This window comes from Branchiostoma floridae, chromosome 13 (genome assembly GCF_000003815.2).
Source record: "Branchiostoma floridae strain S238N-H82 chromosome 13, Bfl_VNyyK, whole genome shotgun sequence".
Classification (NCBI taxonomy): domain Eukaryota; kingdom Metazoa; phylum Chordata; class Leptocardii; order Amphioxiformes; family Branchiostomatidae; genus Branchiostoma; species Branchiostoma floridae.
Window position 1 is genome coordinate 2,494,881 of NC_049991.1, and position 19,152 is coordinate 2,514,032.

The 19,152-nt window shown below is 38.7% G+C and overlaps 1 protein-coding gene across 9 annotated transcripts in view; it reads right to left on the reverse strand.

Moving 5' to 3' along the window:
- The window catches only part of LOC118429163 (sodium/calcium exchanger 3-like), a 64,837-nt gene that overhangs the window by 24,855 nt on the left and 20,830 nt on the right, over positions 1–19,152 (reverse strand). For 3 of the 9 annotated variants that reach the window (XM_035839601.1, XM_035839602.1, XM_035839604.1), the window contains exons 2-3: positions 10,227–11,054; positions 919–987 (exon numbers count right to left, since the gene is read on the reverse strand). In XM_035839601.1, the coding sequence (XP_035695494.1) occupies positions 919–987; positions 10,227–10,959 (802 nt within the window). In that variant the 5' untranslated portion in view covers positions 10,960–11,054. Of the gene's footprint in view, positions 1–918; positions 988–10,226; positions 11,055–13,036; positions 13,155–19,152 lie in introns of those variants that run through there. The other 6 variants (XM_035839603.1, XM_035839600.1, XM_035839606.1 and 3 more) reach the window with 4 other exon arrangements.

The window sequence follows — 19,152 nt, forward strand, 5'->3', positions numbered from 1 at the left end:
CAGGTAATAACATACAAATAGTCACTACATGTAGTACTCACTAGCACTTAGGTAATATGGTTTTTATATTTGCAAAAATGATGGGAATTCTGAGTGAGCTTAATACAATTATTAGATGAAATGGCATTCAGCAATTTGAAAATAACATTAAGTTGTTATATTTTATGTATTTATGTTTATTACTTCCATGGTAATTACAATTATGTTGCAGTCGTTATCAGTAATCAGAACCTTTACAGCAGTGTTACCCTCATCATGTAATAAAATCTTGAACGGGAACATTGAACGAAATATCAATGCTATATTTAACCCTCCCAATGTCAATGCCAAGTAGAACTGTGCTTTATTGGCCTGTGACAATTTGGAGGGTTGAGACATAAGATTATTACATGTAAATAATGTCAAAGTCAAACATTTCTCTAGACTATCACTTTCCGGAGAAGTGCATTAAATCGGCCAACTAATTCATAAAGGGGTCAAAGATCCTGTTAGTAATTATCAAAATGAAATAGATTGGTGCATAGCTTTTATGCAGATTTATCATTGAATAGGTTATGAAGGATACTAGACTACTTAGTTGTGAAGAATGAGAAATATTTGATATGATATATTGGCATTCTACGATTATGGGACCTAGCCTATGTTTGTCACCATCTACAAGAGCCTAATAGTATCATTTATGATAATAATCACCATATGAAGGTGACACCAAAATGCCAGATGCACCAATTACTCACCACAAAATTTTGACAGACAGGGGCCATTAATTTCCAGCGGTCACGACACCATTCCTGGACGCCAACACCGTACATGTACACGTATTAGCGTCAAACACGTACTACGTAACGTTACGGGACCACACAGCTTTATTCCCAAGCGTTTAAGAAGCCACCACGATACTGATTTGTCTTTACGTACCTTCGTGAGAAATGTACGACGAATTGCTAAACTGTAGCCGTGGCTGATCGAGCTGGCTCCCTCCCATTCCTATAATTTGTTGTTGCAAAATTAGAGTACAGTTGATGTGTTGATATTTCTGCATTCCATCATTGATTTTCATTCCAATATACTCTACCCAGTCCAATTTTACGCAATGACTTTGACAACAACTAATACTGTGGTGTGCATGTACATTGTAGATCAGTTAGATTTTCAATATGAACTCATGATGCACTGAATGAGAACGTTAAAAAATCCTTTATGTGTTGAGGAAAAACATCTGACTTACAATGGTACGAGGGGCGTTCAATAAGTAATAACTCTGACCCACTTCCAGTTGTCTGATCTAGATAAAATTTTGCATGTGTAATGATTCATATCTCTATAATTTATGTTGCAAAAAAGAGCTCTGAACTAATTGTGGTTTCTGATTTACTGGTGTTTGAACTGAGTTAGGTGTGAAATGGACCAGGTGTGAAATGGAGCCAGTTGAGTGTCGCGCAGTGATCCGGTTTTCGTATTTGAAAGGACCCACACCAAAGGAGACTTTTGATGAAATGGAAGAAACTTATGGCGATGATACCCCATCATATGACCTTGTAAAATACAGGCATCCTGAATTCAAACATGGCCGGAAGTCTGTGGAAACAGCTCCCAGACCTGGTCGTCCCTCTTCTGCCATTGATGAGGCATCTGTTGGAGGACCAACCTGGGGTGTCCTACAAAAACGGTGTCCAGAGCTACATCAAACAATGGGAGAAATGCATAACTCTGGGTGGTTCCTATGAAGAGAATGACTAATAGCTGTGCCAAGTTTTATTAATCTCCTGCTATGGGAAATGAGTCAGTTATTACTAATTGAACGCCCCTCGTATGCCCTAATTTTGCACACCAATGAGCAATTTACATGGCATGTAAGGTTTAATGTCTTTATTGTTACTTAATACACAAAGGAATAATAACAAAGAAAGCAAACCAAAGTATTTAAGAAGAATGTAAAACATTGAATTAGATGTGGAATATGCCAAAAGCAGTTACTCAAGCAACTGAGTATGATTTTGGAAACGGTCAATCCAGTCTTGAGTAACTGCTTTCTGGTATATCTTATTACCTGGATGTCTAATCTTCATCGAGGTATTTAAGGTGGAATAACTGTAACAGTTAGAAATCTTTTTCTATTCAGTATCAGTATAATACTAGTAATCTATTTGAAAGGTTTGACTTCTTTTTTGCATGCAATTGGAGATGAATTGTCCAACATTTTGGTAATTCATAATAGCTTCGACAGTTTCAGAAGATTTTGTTAAAGTTGTAAATTAAAATAAGATATCACAGAGATCTGAAAGACAACAACTGAGTTATCATCGCTTCCCATCTTCTCCCAGTCTGTACTCCCACACGTACTGATTATACTGATGGCTTAGTATGGAATGGATGTCATAATCCGCCCACCCACATTACGTCGGTGTAACGGACAAACCGTTTCATTAGCCTGGAGTAATCCCACCAAGTGCCGGCTATGAAATATTGATGTTATTGTAATTACCCCACTACATTATAACCGCTTGACCCTCCCATTAAAAATTGGGAGCAGTCACGCAGCTTTAGGCGCTTGTTGCGGGGACAATTTATCAAAGTTGAATATTGATTGCTTGTATGGTACAATGTGTAATTTATTACCTCCATGAAAAAATGGAGGTATAGTTTTTGGTGTGTCTGTGTGTCTGTGTATCTGTGTGTCTGTCTGTGTGTGTGTCCGCATATTTGTGGACATCATAACTTGAGAACCTCTCAATGGACTACGATGATATTTGGTATGTGGGTAGGGGTTGGGAAGACGAAGGTCAAGGTCGATTTTGGGCCCCCTAGTGTGTGACCTTGGTACTGCAGCAGAACTTCAATTTTTTGTATCTTTTTATCTGTACATGCTATGGTCTTGATTTCTTGGTGGCAGATAGCTTTTGATGTAAGGAAGAAGTGGTGTATGTTTGGGCCCCCTAGCAGCTTGCTCTGGAACTGCAGGAGCATTTTTGTCAAAATCTTCCAAGAAGCATAACGGAACATAGGAATGATGAATTTCCATGATATTTGGTATGCAGGTACATGTAGCAGAGATGTACATAATAAAATCAAAATTATGCAAATTTGGACTTCATTTGCATACTTAATGAGGAAAATGTGATATTTACAGTGTTTTCCAGTATATCACTCAAATACATGTTACATATGTAGTTTGTGGCAGGCGGAAGTTAAGCAGATACTAATTATGCAAATAAGTCCCTAATTTGCATAATTGATTTGAAAGTGTCCTGATTTTTCTTATTTCGTGTAGTAAATGATTGGTCTGTCAACACTGTGACCTGTGTACGTTAGTTAAAGGTGTACATAAGCAAGCATAAATTATGCTAATGTGAAAGTCATTTGCATAATCAGAATATTTCATGGAGGTATGAGGTCTCCGAACTCTAGTTGTGTATGGTAGGGGTGGGTACCGGTACAGAAAATTCAGGTCCAGGTCCAGTTCAGGTCCAGAGGATCAGGTCCAGGTCCGGACCTGAACCTGGACCTGATTCAGTATGACTCATACCAATGGTCCATTTCACTACAAAGAAATCTGTTTTGTGGAGTATCAGACTTACACTAGCGTCTTAAAATCCTATAACGCTTACTGCACCTGTACAATTGACTGTAAAACTTCCACCTGCAAGCGCCGAAACGTGTGAATGCCTGATCAAATATTCTGTTAATTTTCTAATCGGTCCAACGTCCGATCCACCTAATTTTTTCAGGTCCGGTTTTTCTGGACCGGTCCAATAAGAAAAACTGGTTTTGTACCGGTACGCTGTACCGGTACCCAGCCCTAGTGTATGGTGTAAAGAAAGTCCATCATTTATTTGTTTGTTTCAGAACCTGTGTATCAACTGTGGATCATCAATGGACACATTTCTGTACATGTGTTATTCATTGGGCCAGGTTTTTCAAAAGTGGTTTCTCTCCCTCTATCTTTACCTTTAATGCCACAAAAGTTCACATTTCATTTTATTTCTGCTTCTTCTTTCAACTAAATGTATATTGGGTTACAATTGGTGACACTTGTTATTACATGTATCATCAAATAATAGTTACTTATTGAAAATTGTCATTATAATGCATTAGATACTCATTGATTTCTCTCTGTTACAGAGTTATATACTCTCCAACTAAAGGTTAGGATTGTTTTTTTTACATCTTTGGACACATTTTGTTGGACTTCAAATCTGATTATTTCTATTTTTAAATGGGTAGACAAAAAAGACTGGCACAATACATATTAAAAAGATGTTGAAAAGTAGCTAGGGCCAAACTTATGCTTGAAGAGTACATTGCATGTGCCAAATTTGTATTGCTTTAACAACATACAAGCTTAATGATGAGAATTCTGATTAAATATGTTTTTCATGAAAAATCCTGCTGTAACCATAAAACCCCCTTAAAAACAACCTTTATTAAGTCAAATACCACTGGACACTATCAATAACTTTGGCATCTAAACACACCTCAAGCTACTATCTGTAAATGCCCTTAATTTCACAACGATTTTATTTCTCGTTAGAGAGAAAATGGACTATCTACAGTGAAAATCACCATCAGATTTCTGATTAGATATGTTTTTCATTATAAATCCTGTTGTAGCCATAAAACCCCCAGCCTTGAAAACAACCTTAAGTTTATTAAGTCAAATACCACTTGACACTATGAAAGCAACTTCGGCTTCTAGACCCACCTCAGCCTAATGTAAATGCCCTTAATTTCACAAAGATTTTATTTCTCGTTAAAGAGAAAATGGACTTAGTCCATTTTCTCTTTAACGATAGTCTATCAGATCTGCAGTGAATTGAAAATCACCAGCAACACAACTGGGTCATCATTCAAACCAATTTTACGGCCTAACAAGTTGTTCTCAAATTGGTTGGAAAATACTCCAGCATCAATAATTCAAAAAGGGTGGCCCAGTCATGTAAAGTAATGTTGCACTCATCATGTCACAGTGGGGGCAAATGGTGACGGATTGTGGTTCACTCCAACTAGGGCTGGATACCGGTACAAAACCATTTTTTTCTTATTGTACCGGTCTGGAAAAACCGGACCTCAAAAAATCGGCAGATGGGATGTTGGATTTATTAGAAAATAAACGGATTATATGATCAGGAATTTGGGGGCTTACCGGTCAAAGAAAATAACATGAGTGAAGCAGGTAGAGTTAATAGTCGTTTCTACAGAGTTTTACAGCCAATCGTACAGGTGCAGTTTAAGCGTTGTAGGATTTTAAAATCCCAGTGTAAGTCTAATACTCCACCAAACAGATTTCTTTGTAGTGAAATGGACCATTGGTCTGGACCTGAACCTGGACCTGAACCGGACCTGGACCTGAATTTTCTGTACCGGTACCCACCCCTATGACGGATGGTGTTTCACTCTGAACAGTTCACATAACATACAGGTCATCGCACATCCAGAGATATTGGTTTTTACTTCCATTATTGATATAGCTCATTGCTATTTTGATTGATTTTTGATGGGAGATACAATATCATAGCAAGTGAAGAGAGATCTGTACCTCTGGGGTAAACTGTAGATATGTCAACCAAGAAATAATGCAAGGACATAATTCTAAAATTTGTTGCAACTAGACTTTTGAAGGGCCAATAATCAATATGCAAGGTAAGCTGAGTTACTCAAGCCAGCTCCAGGACAAAGGGTAGTACGATTCATAAGGTAGAAGTTACTGAATAGAACTTGTCAATGGTCAGACGTGTGATCAAATGGCATTCCTAGTCTTTCTTTAGAAACAAACAAATCTAGCAGATGCTGTCTGGAATGTCTGACCATTTCCAAATTTTATGCATAGTTGCTTGAGTAACTTGTGTACTAATCATTAAAAAGTTCCTAATGTCAATTTCTTCAACTTTTTTTCAACACGCTAACACACATGAAACATCATATTTTTTCTCGGGGAAATCCTGGGTCTTAAATTTGGAAACAGAAATATTGGATCAGAAGATTATCATCCATTTAACATCTTCATCATCCTAATATCTAATTCTCTTCCAAGAAATCAATGATACCAGGATAGACTGTGCATAATAAAAGGAAAAAATTTCTAGAACATGAATAATAGATACATTAACCAGTAAATTATGACACTAAGCGAACAGATAATTCTGATATAATCAGGCTTATTTGTTTTACAAAGCAAAGAACATTAGAAATAGAATGGCTCACAATCTAGTTGCATACCTACAGTAACTGATAATTTTGCTAGAATAGAAACATGATTTAGGCCCTTTTGTGCATTTCTGCGCGTCCTACTAACTTTGCCAGTAAAAATAAAAAATTGAAGAAAGACTGTTATTTTTGCTTGTAAACATCTCTAATAAGTCTATTCTACCTTGAATTATAAGGCCACACCAATTTAATTTCTTGGTTCACGGATTCGCTCGCTCCTATTTTTTTGAAAATAAAATAAAAATAAAAATTACCACTCAGCAAATTTTCACCATTAATGAAACCATTCACCAACTTTCTGGTGTAGCAAATTGGCCTTTATATTATAAGCTCCTTAAAGTGTGGGTACAGGTGCTGTTAATGTACAATGATAGTGTTTTTGTACTTTTTTCAAGCTGAAAACTTATTTTCTTTATGTTTTGGATTAGCCGTCACCTTTATCCCAACCATTTTACAATTTTTATTTTTATTTTTATTTCGCCCTCTCGCTCCATATTTTTTATGAAAAAATCCGTGAACCAAGAAATTAAATTGGTGTGGCCTAAAAGTGGAAAACAGTCACGTGGGAAAAAAACTTTTGAAAAAATGCCATTGGTACCTTCATTTAACGTTAGTTCACCTTTATCCGTAGGGTAACCTATATTTGTTGTATAAAAAAATAGGGCATTTAGGGATCGTTTAGGCGATGGAAGGTACTTTCACATTGCAATATTTAAGAAATGTTGACATTTGAAAGCCACGTCGTTGACCTGACATCTCTAAATACCCATTTTTTTTTACAACAATGAATCTAGGCTACCCCACGGATAAAGGTGAACTAACGTTACCAAATACTACCTACTTGTGTATTCTGGTGATACATGCAGGCAGACTTACTCTTTTACACCCATAAATATACCACTGTTCCTAAATCCTATTTGAGAGTTAATCAACTCAAGGGGACAAAGGGAATAAATCAGCAAGTTCAAGAGGGACGTAAATCCTTCAGGAGCTGAGATCAGCTGGAGAAAAATGAGACAGGAGGGAGAATTAGGACACAGCAAGTAAATTTCATGGATGACATCAGCTCGCCCATTAATTTTCGCCTGATTTTGAAATAACAAACATATTTTTCCACTTCGGGGATGGTCAGATATACCAAAATAGGCAAAAATGTGTTGTAGCCTAATAATTATACTAAGTAGAAGTGACATTAGGGAGAGACACTATAGTTGCAGAGGTGAAACTTTTTGGAGGTACAGTACCAATATGGAAGCCATGAATGTATTTGCCAACTTGAGAAGTGATACCAGCGTACCACACTACAATGTAAAATCACTTTTAATACACTGATTTACTTCTTTCATACAGGAATGAATGCCTTGTTAGTTTTGATGTCACTTTAAATCTTGTTACAACGTAACGTGATATAGTGTCTATTTTTAGAATTTAGCCATCTTGTGTTTTTTTTCGCGCCATCTCTTTTTGCATTCTGCATAGGATGTCATCCATAAAATTGACTTGCTGTGGCCTTAGGAGGCTGGGATAATCTCCCGGGACGGGTAGACTCCTGGGGAAAGTGATTACATCTGTCTGTGGGCAGGACTAATGATGATGAAGGAGGAGTGATGGGATTACTGTGACCATGGGTGGGTTGATAATAGGGGAGGGCATGGTGGGGGGGGGGGGGCGTGCAGGGTTTATATTAGCCAGGATTAGGGCTGGGTACCGGTACAGTGTACGGTGTACCGGTACAAGACAGTTTTTTTCTTATTGGAACGGTTCAGAAAAAAACGAAGCTGAAAAAATTCAATGGACCGGATATTGGATCTATTGGAAAATGAACAGATAATATGATCTGGCATTCACACGTTTTGGGGCTTACCGGTCAAAGAAAATAATTGCTTTGATTTTTTACTAAATGTTCTGAATAAATCTTGGCATTGTTTTTAGACTGAAATTATGCGTACGTGGCCCTACATGACAATATTTACAGGTTTTGTGAGCAAAACCTATCATTTTTTGAATTAAAAGAAAAATGGACAGGCAAATCTGAGGAGCAACAAATAAAATTGGTGTGGCCTAATGGTCATGACAAGGATGGTGTGGATGGTGCTCTTGGTCCTTCCACGGTGAGATTTTGAAAATGTTACTGAGAGTAAAAAGTTGGCATGATAAGGGGCTTACTGTAACTCTGTTACGGAAAAGTTAACATAACATTTGATTAGGACTTTTTGATGAGTGGCATATCATCATTTTAAATAGTTTTATCGCTTCTGTCCTTGGTGCTGAATCTATAGTTAGGTAAGGAAATGGTAGACATTTTTCAACACGTAAATGATAGCAAAGTACCACAGACTTTGCTGCTTCATTTTAGCATGCTGGTGGTAAATTGTAGCATAGTGGCCCATTACGCTAAAGATCAGATGCACTAGCTAGAACCCTGGGGGAAGCTTGGAAGGAGAGGAAATGACAGGAATTGGTTTGCAATCAGAACCATATAGTCTGTGTGACAAAAACTCTGCTGTTTGGGCTGTAACTGTCCCCTCCTCACAGAGGCCGGTCGGATGCTGGGCAGGCTACTATAAGTGAGGTTTAATCAGGCTAAGAACTATTCCAGAGACAAGAGGAAACGGGTAATCTGAGGGACAGGAAATTAATGCACTTGGTTCGCAATCAGAAGCACAGACAACGAAGAGGAAGGAAACAGGGACTCGGAGAGACGGGAAATTACTGCATTAGGTTTGCAATCAGCATCCTAGACAAGGGGAAACAGTGAAGAATAGGGCTTCCTTGGCCTCCCCGTTCCACTTACAAGGAGCATTAGTTTTACACCACCCTAAGGTGGCGTTCTAGGCTGAACTGAAGACATGCTGCAAAATGGTTTATTTCTCTGTTGAAGCAGCCCGACAGCGGTGCTGTGTTCACAAATGAATCCATTTAACATTCGGTGCTTGTCGGCTAATTGCAGAAATGATGCCATCATTAGCACGTTGGTGATTCCTAAATTTGTCTTCTTGCTACGTACGGAAATGAGTTTAAGCTATGAAAGCATGAATAATCTTATCTATTCTATTCAATTTCATACTTGGAAATACATTCAATTATCACATTTGTGTTACGTGCGCCCCTTATTATTTTTTGATTACTTAGATTATCATTTTAAGATCACCTATATTTGCAGTCTGCGAACAAATGTCAAAATGAATGAACAATCATTCAAATATTCCCCTACCTTATAATTCTACGTATTGATATTTACTCCTCACAATCAACTTAAATAGTTTGCCCCCTGGGTCCTATAGGCAATTTTCTGGTTCACTAGTAAAGTAAATGTCAAATAACTTTTCTCTGGGTTCAGCCTATAAATGACGCATCATTCTCTGGATGTCACGGGCTGAGGTAAGCAATCATGCAAATTTTGTCTTAACTTTGCATTTTAAGGGTGCCAAGGCTTAAATTTTTCTCAGACGTCCACATTACAAGGGAAGTTTTCAGGGAACAAAGCACTTTGTGAACTTAAATCAAGAATGTTGAAAAGACATCTGACGATTTTCATTTATCTGTGAATACTTGTATTTGCAGAATGCCTTACAATGACCCAAGCCGTATTTTTCCTGACTGCTAATTCAACTTTTTGCTTTCTGAAAATTCAAAAGTGTGAGAAAAGAAGAGGAATGACTGCCAACAATTCAAAGCTCAATTGAAAGATAAGTTATCATCTTTTAGAATCTGCTCATATCTTATGCACAAAAAGCAGCTATACCAAGACCTTCTAGAATTCAACTATGCCTTTCTGAAAGTTTTCATATTTTTATATTATTCTTACAGTACCTAACATTGTATTCAAACCTATTAAAGCTGCCAAGTCCAAAGTTTGCCCTCCCGCGCAAATATTTGCAGAAAAGGATGAAGAGACTCTGCAGCAATTACATTGAAATTTTTGGATACAGGGCTTTGATTACATGCTTTCTTGAAGTAGCAAATGAAGAGGCCATCCCAATATGGGATAACAACATTGTAAGATGGCTCATGACACTTACCAAGTTCTAAGTGGTCAGTTTCCTTCTCCACATCCACCCTCCTGGAGCAGTAGTCCTTGTCGGCGATGTAAGCCAGGATGACCAGGATGGGGAAGAACATGAAGGTCACGATGGCTTCCCACAGGTCCATCACATCCTTGGTGTTCAGCACCAGCACGATGTACAACCACGCGTACGCAAATATGGAGAAGAAAGCTGTGACCGCAAACACCTTGACCGCCTTGATCTTGCGGACCTCGCCCGCGGGAATCGCGGAGACGCACACCCCCGTGATGATTAACAAGTTGAAGGCAGCGGAGCCGACGATGGTGCTAGGTCCGAGCTCCTCGGATTTGAACCCGGTTTTTATGATCCCGACTATGGATAGCAGGATCTCCGGCGCGCTGGAGCCAAGAGCCATGAGAGTCAAGTTCGCGACGGTGTCGTTCCATATCCTGACTTCGACCTCCTCTACGATGTCCGTTCCCGGCTTGACGATACTAATCGTCTTTGTCTTGCTGGTAATGACCTCGATGGAACACATGAAGACATCGGCAATGATCGCCACTCCCATGAAGCAGTACAGCATCGCGAAAAGGTACAGAAAGGCTCGTAGTGCGATAGGCCATGTTGCTTCGACAAATATGGGAAGGATGATACCCTTGTCCGAGCAAAAATAGTTGGCGACATTAACACAAGTTTCAGGCGATGCCGTGGTCTGGTTCAAGAACGATGCTATTGTTGTATTTGCCATGGTTAATAGTTTATGCTAATGTACTCTTCTCTCAAAATAAAGATCCATCCATGATCTTGGCTCCAGTAGCTGCCCTCTTTTCACAAGTTCTTTGTCTGTAAAGAGAAAAGAAAGACTTACATCAGCAAATAAGTTAGTTGTCCCAAAATCTACCAAAAGCTCTGTATTACAAAGCATATCGAGGTACATTCTAAAGGAGTGGCAAGGTGTTTGGTGTAATATAACCAGCTAATGCTGATTGACGCATGGTGTATTACACAAAAGGGCACTTATATATACAGGCTATGCAGATAATATAGCATATTCAATGAATGAGGACCTTTATAGTATACATATACCCACTGTATTAAGTACATGTCACAACAAATTTTAAGAATAGTCAATGGATACATGATATTACGGTACTATGCAACATCAAGAATTATCCTGTATTCTACTATAAGTATTTGATACTTTTCGTTTTCAAGACTTCATTGTCGTGTTAGGGCACCAGTGGCCTATTTCCTTTGATGGTTTACCAGACTGCAAGAGATATAATCACACACACACACAAGCTTTATTTGTATTTCCAGTATCACTGGGACACCTGTTGTTATGGTGTCAGCATAGTTGATTGCCTCAGGGTGTGGTGCATGTAAAGGCACTCGTCTGGGTATAATGAACCCAGTGACAGTACAAATAATGTACATTGTGTACATTCAACCTGCTAGAATGTTTCACCTTAAAGCAAGAATGAGCTCTTTTGTTCAAAGCATTGGTGTCTATTTTGAAAGTTAATTCTTATGGTAACATTTACAAAACGTAAGTCCTAATAAAAAATTCAACTTTCACACAAATGTATCGTACAACATCCGTATTAAAAGTAACACTGGGAGATGCCATTTTACCAATAACTTTTCACTACATTTGACAATATGTAGCACGTACATGTACCTCCAGATCAAAAAATTAAAAGAAAATTCAGAATGCAAAAGGTACAATTGACTCAGGTTAAATGCTCGTTCCAGTAAATAAAATTTATCACAAATGCCAATAGTCTTACATACTTCCTGCAAGGACATCAACTGTCAGCAGGTAAACAAGTTAACCCTATTCAGACCGGGGGGGGGGGCTTTTGAGGCCCGCGCTAACTTCGATGTCCTATAACGCCAGAACGGCTTACGCTAGAGCCACCAAATTTGATGAGTTTTCCTAAAATATTGTTGGCAACAATTTTAAGAAGTTTGACAAATTTTCAATTTTTTCTTGTTGCCATGGCAACCGTTTGTTGACAGGCAGTTTTGCCAAAAATCACTATTTTTGGTTTTAACTATGTATTTTTCACATTTATTTGCTATATTACTGCGATTTTGTTACATAAATAAAATTTTATATTATTCAGCATATCTTTTATAATTATATATGCATAAATTATGCTAATTTGATGACGTCATCAGCCCAAAATCCAAGATGGCGGACCGAATGGCCAGATCAAGAATAACAAGCTAATTATCCGTTAAAATTTGTAACTACCTGGTATTTTTTCATCAAAAACCATCTAAATGAATGAATTTAGTCTATTTCCATTGCCCTTTGTGATTATTTGTTGCAAAAAAAGTATTTTTAAAAATTCAAGGTGGTGGATATAATATGGCGGAGCCCAACTCATATCTTAGATGTGCATGACGTCATTTTATGACGTCATATTGACGTCATTGATGTTGCTATTGGCAACGCAAGTCGTAATAAACATTATTATTCTGTTATCTGCACTTGTTGTTACATTTTTGTAGCATAACTTGAAGTTTTCTGAGAATACCCATTTTTCATGGGTTTGGCCAATGTAATCAAATTGATGACGTCATAATTACGTTATCTTACGTCAACGTAACGTCAAACGTCATATACTTGTCAGATATTATGTCGAAATTATGTCCTGAAAATTTGGTGACCCTAGGGCACGTCGTTTTAGAGTTATAGGACTTAGAAGTGGAGGGCCTCAAAAGCCCCCCCCCCGGTCCAGGGATGACCAAAAAAGCCCGGTCTGAATAGGGTTAAACGAATAAGCACACAAATTTTAAATCCTCCTGTTGGTTACCTTACTGTCCCATGGTCTCCCACCACTTCATCCACTGCGAAAGTGTCAGCAAGAAGCGCTGCTGAATACACAACCGGTCACAGTTGTGACCGTCTATTGACTGCTGTCCCCCCGCCCATCTCGCCTAGCTACTGTCGTCACAACACTGCCACAGGGCGGTTTACGGTAATAGCCTCCTACTCGTCACTCATGCTAATGATGCCCTAAGGCACTGCCCCAATTAATGCTAAGTAGAGCAACAGTCCCTGGCCATTTTTTCTGTTTTGACTGCAGTCCAGGCTGATCATTGGAGGAATTTATAGAGACTTGTTTTGCTGTGCTTCTCTTGAAAAAGTCCTCTTCCAACACTGACCTCCTGTTAAAAATGCACGGTGAAACAGATGTTGGAAGGTCCGACTGAAAAGATAGAACAACCAAACCCCAATCTTAGCTTCAAAGCTTTAAAGATTTGATATCTTTTGATAAATATTTAAAGCAGTAACAAGTTTCTCAACCTACTGTTATGCCAAGTTACTGAAAATTCCCTTACATGTAGGGTAAAGCCACCTACATGCACACCAGGTCATGAGATATCGATCGCTACTCGATCTCGACTTCAGAAAATCCCCGAGTTCAGAAGGGCCTCTTGGACACACGATCAACACTGCAGTCATTGGCCTTAAATTTGACCTGAGATTCCTTATCTTAGACTGTTAGCAGCCCATACGGTATACATCAATAAGCAAGCCACTGACATGCACTTGGGGGGATTCCAACTATTCACCCAATAAAAAAACTTTTATCGGGAATGTGCAGTAAGTGTTTATGGTACATCATTCTAATGTCACTTTTATTGAAGCATGTGATGGGGGGGAAAATAGCTGTTCCAGTACACTGAAACACTAAAGTTTTAAATTACTGCACTATTGCTACATACGTCTTGAGACTACTGAAAATGCACGCATGCTGTGTTTAAAGAGCTATAGATTTTCCAGTTCGTAAAACATTTTGCGTTTTCCATGTACATATTTTGTTGTGAGAGTAACACAGTGTTTTGGATGGATAGCCATGCAAGGATGCAAAGCATTTTACAAAAAAGTGAGTGTCTACCGAGCGTCCCTCTTTATGTTTTTGGAGACACGGACAAATAGAAAGGAGGTATGAAATTGTAAGGAGAGGTCGATAGGGTGTAGCATATGAATGGTGAGATTTTGGAGGTCAGCCAAGATGGTGAAAGGTTTTCCCTGTGACTGGCAGGAAGAGCCGCAGCTCCGAGCGGCGACTCGCCGTGACAATCTGGGGGACGGTGATAAGATAATGTAGGACTTATCACACTAGGACGGTTGCCGTCAGTTTTCTACAAATCGATAACAATCATGATGAATGTACCATGAAAACAATAGCACTGGTACAGATTGCCACAAGTTGAATCAGGGCTGTAAAACTAAGCCTAACGGTAGAAAAACATCTGAGAGAAAAATGCAGACAGTCTGTGATCATCAAAAAGGGCAGTTTGAAAGTGCTTTCAGTGGTCAACAGTTCATACAACTTTTGCACTATCACTGTAATATTTTGGTATTTTGGTATGATTTCTATCAGTAAACCCTAAGCCGCAATCGTCACTGCTATGAACAGTGGCTGTATAGACAACTCTCATGTTCACGAACATGACTAATTATCAATTCATCTCAAAGGGTTCTGCTGAAAAATGATGTAATTTGACTCATTTTAGTGGCTACAAGACAAAGTTCCAGGTCTTAACAGATCTTTGATAGCAAAGGGGAGACTAGACTGTCCACTGACTGTACAAAGATGTGATCCCTATGGTATTTCTTCTTTCCAGACAGCATACAAACCAGAGATTTGGCTTAAAGTGTATTTCATGTGTACCATATCAACGTCCATAATGAACTAACGCAACCTGACATATGCACTGTAGCCATGCAAGCATTATGCATATTACTCCGGGCAATCCTGGAAAACACTCCAAGGGCTAGACTTTAAAGTTTAATACACCTGAACATGATATGGATAATCAATAGACGCATGTTCTGTCATATTAAGCTCCTACTAGTACCAGTTTGACAGAATCCATTAACAACTTGCAGATCCTCTTAAGTCAGTAATCTCCGGTAGTTGATACCAAATCCTTTCAACTTTTGAAAAACAGGATGTTTAATGTCAAAATGAGAATATGATCACACCTAAGAGGCATATCTGAGAATGGACTTCTACCTGTCACATCATGTAAGCAACTCTTTCTATTTTGAGACCTTTTAAATGATGGCTATGACTGTGAGACTTACAAAGTAAGTAGTAGATTTAGTCTGAGACCAATATCACTATGTGCAATACCATTCGCGTTGCCTTAATGTATACATGTAGTTTTGATGTTGTTGTGTTGTGTCGTGAAGAGATTTTAACTGACACATGAAATGGCTTTAAAAAATGTATTAATTGATTTTAATTGCCAGTGAATTTGCAGTATTGACTTGTTGGAATTTCTATTTGTAAAATCGGCACAATTCAGTCAAAATTTTTCGACTGCCAAGTTCGATTAAATAAAGTTTGATTCGATTTGATTTGAAAGCTGCAAATCTTTAAAGTGCAGGAAACGAAACAGGTCGTTCATTTTGCTAGCCCTGAAAGATTGTGAGAGTCATGTGAGTGGTGAAAGGAAAGTCTTTTCTTTTTGACCATGAACAAATTCTCTAAGCCTATATGTTGGCTTGTGAGTGCCAAGAAGGTCAAACCTCTGTCACAATACATTTAGCCTTTTTCAATGTTCACTACTCTACCATTATGTGCTACTTTCTAGACCATCCTTTAGCCTATTATCGACGTAGTCTGTATGTAATTGTTCTGGGTAGGCCACTGTCCCAAATGACCACTGCTGCAATCAGTTGGCTCACAATAATTATAGTAATCTCTCTAAAGTGACTTTAGATACCAGCCATCACATCCATTTGGTTAATGGATTCACTACCCCAAAGGTCTTTCTTGCAAAATTACTTCTAAAACCTGTAAATGGGGCCCCCAGAATGTATGATTGTGAGCTTGTCTAGCTTCTGCCATCCTCCCATTTGTTTCAAGCAAGTTTCTCTTTGTCCAATCAACAGGATGCTGATAGGACTTCCTCGTGAGTCATGCCATTCATTTGTATCTTGTCAGAACATGTGCATGTTTGGGCCGTGGTTATTGCATTGGACTGAGCCTCCAATCCTACAAGCTTCAAAAGAATAGCCTGTCAGAATTTTTTGTTTGTTTTTAATGCAAGGTTCATAACATGGACACAGAAGCAGTTTTACACCATGCTAGTGGCAATAGAGTCATGACAACCCTTTATATAAGCCTATACATGTATACAAGTGTTATATTTGTTACACATGAACTGGGCCGCGATAAAGTTTGATACAGGTGTTTCGGACTGGGTGATAAAACACAGGCTTTGAAGTTTTATCACACCAGCTTCCATCGAATATTTCAAACATACTCTTTGCATGCCGAGTGCGGCGCGATCAAAATGCGGCGCGAATGAAATACATGTACCTGATTTGGCCATCGAAACAATGCTGTCGTAACAATTTTTGTCTGGGAGCACTAACTTTTCTCAACTTCTGTCACATGTCGCATGTGTTTTCTCAGGTGGGTATGACATAGATAAAATACAACACGGTGTATTCTGCATCACCCTCGGTCACAGCCCTCCCACAGGTTGGATCGCCCTCCGGCGATCCGACCACGGTCGGGCTGGTACCTCGGCTGATACAGAATACACCGTGTTGTATTCTATATTTATCACAACTCAAGTTGTCAGAGTGCCAATGACAGAGTGTGAGACTTTGAGACTTTGAGTGTAACTTTAGACAGCACAATTTCAACATCACAGTCACCATGACAGATTGCTGGAACCATTCACATGAAGGACCAGACTTCGAAAACCCAATTTTCCACTGCCAAGAAACGAATTAGGGATTTCAGAAGACCAGCGGACTTCTGTCACTCAAGGGAACACGGAGAAAAACGATTTTTAACGTTTCGTTCCTTTTCCAATATCTGAAGTCTATGTTAAACAGCTGTAGGTATAGGAAAGGCAGACAGACTGGCACCTGGTTTGGAATAATTAAATGTGTATCTCGTAACTGTGTTGTGTTGATAAGGAATTGTTTGAATGATCACAATTTAATTTTAACCAGAAAAAATACTTAGTATGCTACAACATCAATATTCTTTACCCTCCACAGTGCTAAGGGTGTGTCCATGCACCAGATTTATACTGTTTAAGCAAGAGGGAGCAAAGAGAAGTTGAGACATAAGGCCTGAAATTACAATACAAGAGTTGTTATATAATGCCATCATTGTGTAATAGCGGTGTAAAAAAACGTTTTTTTCTTATTAGATCGGTCCAGAAAACCGGACCTGAAAAAATTTGAAAATTAACAGATTATATGATCAGCATTCACATGTTTTGGTTCTTACCAGTCGAAGAAAATAACGGGCAAAGTAGAGTAGAGTCTATAGTAATTTCTACCAAGTTTTACAGTCAATCGTACAGAGGCAGCTGGCCTTGTAGGATTTTAATTAAAGCGGCAATGGGAGTTGAATACTCCATCAAATAGATTTCTTTGTAGCGAAATAGGCCCATTCTTTTGAGTATGGTCCATTCACAAGTTTTTCCATACTGAAACAGGTCCAGGTTCAGGTCTCGACCTGGACCTGATCCTCTGGACCTGAACCGGACCTGGACCTGAATTTCCTGTACTGGTACCCACCCCTATTGTGTAAGCTTCTGGACTTGTCTGCTGATTGTCATTGGCACCTACATCCATGTAACGCTAGTTCACCTTTATCCGTAAGGGTAACCTTTATCCGTTCTTTTTTAAGAACAATGTATTGAGGCATATCAAGCTGACAGATAATGGTTTCAAATTGTAATATTTTGAAAATAGTACTATATTTTGAAACTACCTACTGTCCATCGACTTGATATCCCCGGAAACCCTGTTTAGCAACACAACGGATATAGGTTACCCCGCGGATAAAGGCGAACTGACGTTATCTGTAGCTAGCTATTCATCTAGATTAACACATCAAGCCTGTTCTGTCCGATCACCAATATAATTGACATTGATGTTCCCTTTGAACACAGAATATGACAGCCTGTGGACAAGCGCTTGGCATATCGGCTTAGTCTACATGACAAAGTATACCCAGCTCCTGATTCAGTGTTGGCTAGTTGCCTAATAGCACTGCGTCCATACGTCGTAACAGTCCGTGTAACTGACACACCATATGCAGGGGATAAAACATTACTGGGAGGCATATCTCCCCACCGATAATTGATGATCTGACACTTTATCTGTGCTATGTTGAAGCTGAGAGATCTCAAGTTCCAAAAAAGGGACATTTTGTCCCCAGAATATTAAATTCTGCCTGGCCGTATAATTGCAAGGCAGGGAACAATGGACGCTAAACTGGAAAGTGAGTGAGTGAGTGAGAATGAGAACACACCAAACAAAAACTGTTAGTTTTCTGTAACAGTATCATATTAGTAATACATATTAAGCTTTCCTTCACAGGGTACAATATGACAACACAGTTTCATGGTAATAAGAGTCAGTAATTCTAGTAACAATCTTTTGTCACAGTGATCATATGATGCATACAGTTATTCATTGATCTGCAAAAGGTAACAACTAAGGATCAACAACTGCATCAACATCTGTTGATCTAAGAATTTTAAATGATTGAATAGTCACAAAATGATATAGTAGGAACATTAAATTCAATCACTTCATACTGTAGTGCTTTAAATTGTAGCCAATCTGCCAAAATAAGTGTTAAAAGGCAAAGTTAGTTAGGAAAAGTTGGCAGAATGCTTAATTATTGCACTCAGTATGAATTACTGTAAGTGCACTTATATATCTCCTAATGGTCATTTTGATACTACACAGTTGTAAACTTAACACTTTGCAATGTTAATTGTTTGGAAATTGTACTTTGCATTTGTCCAAGAACTGCCCAAGGCTATGGAGGATAGGGAAGGATAGACTCCAAGGAAGAGAGTCATGTCCATCTGTGCAACCAGCACGCCCGAATGACGATTATCATTTGTCCATATGAAGGCATACCGAAGA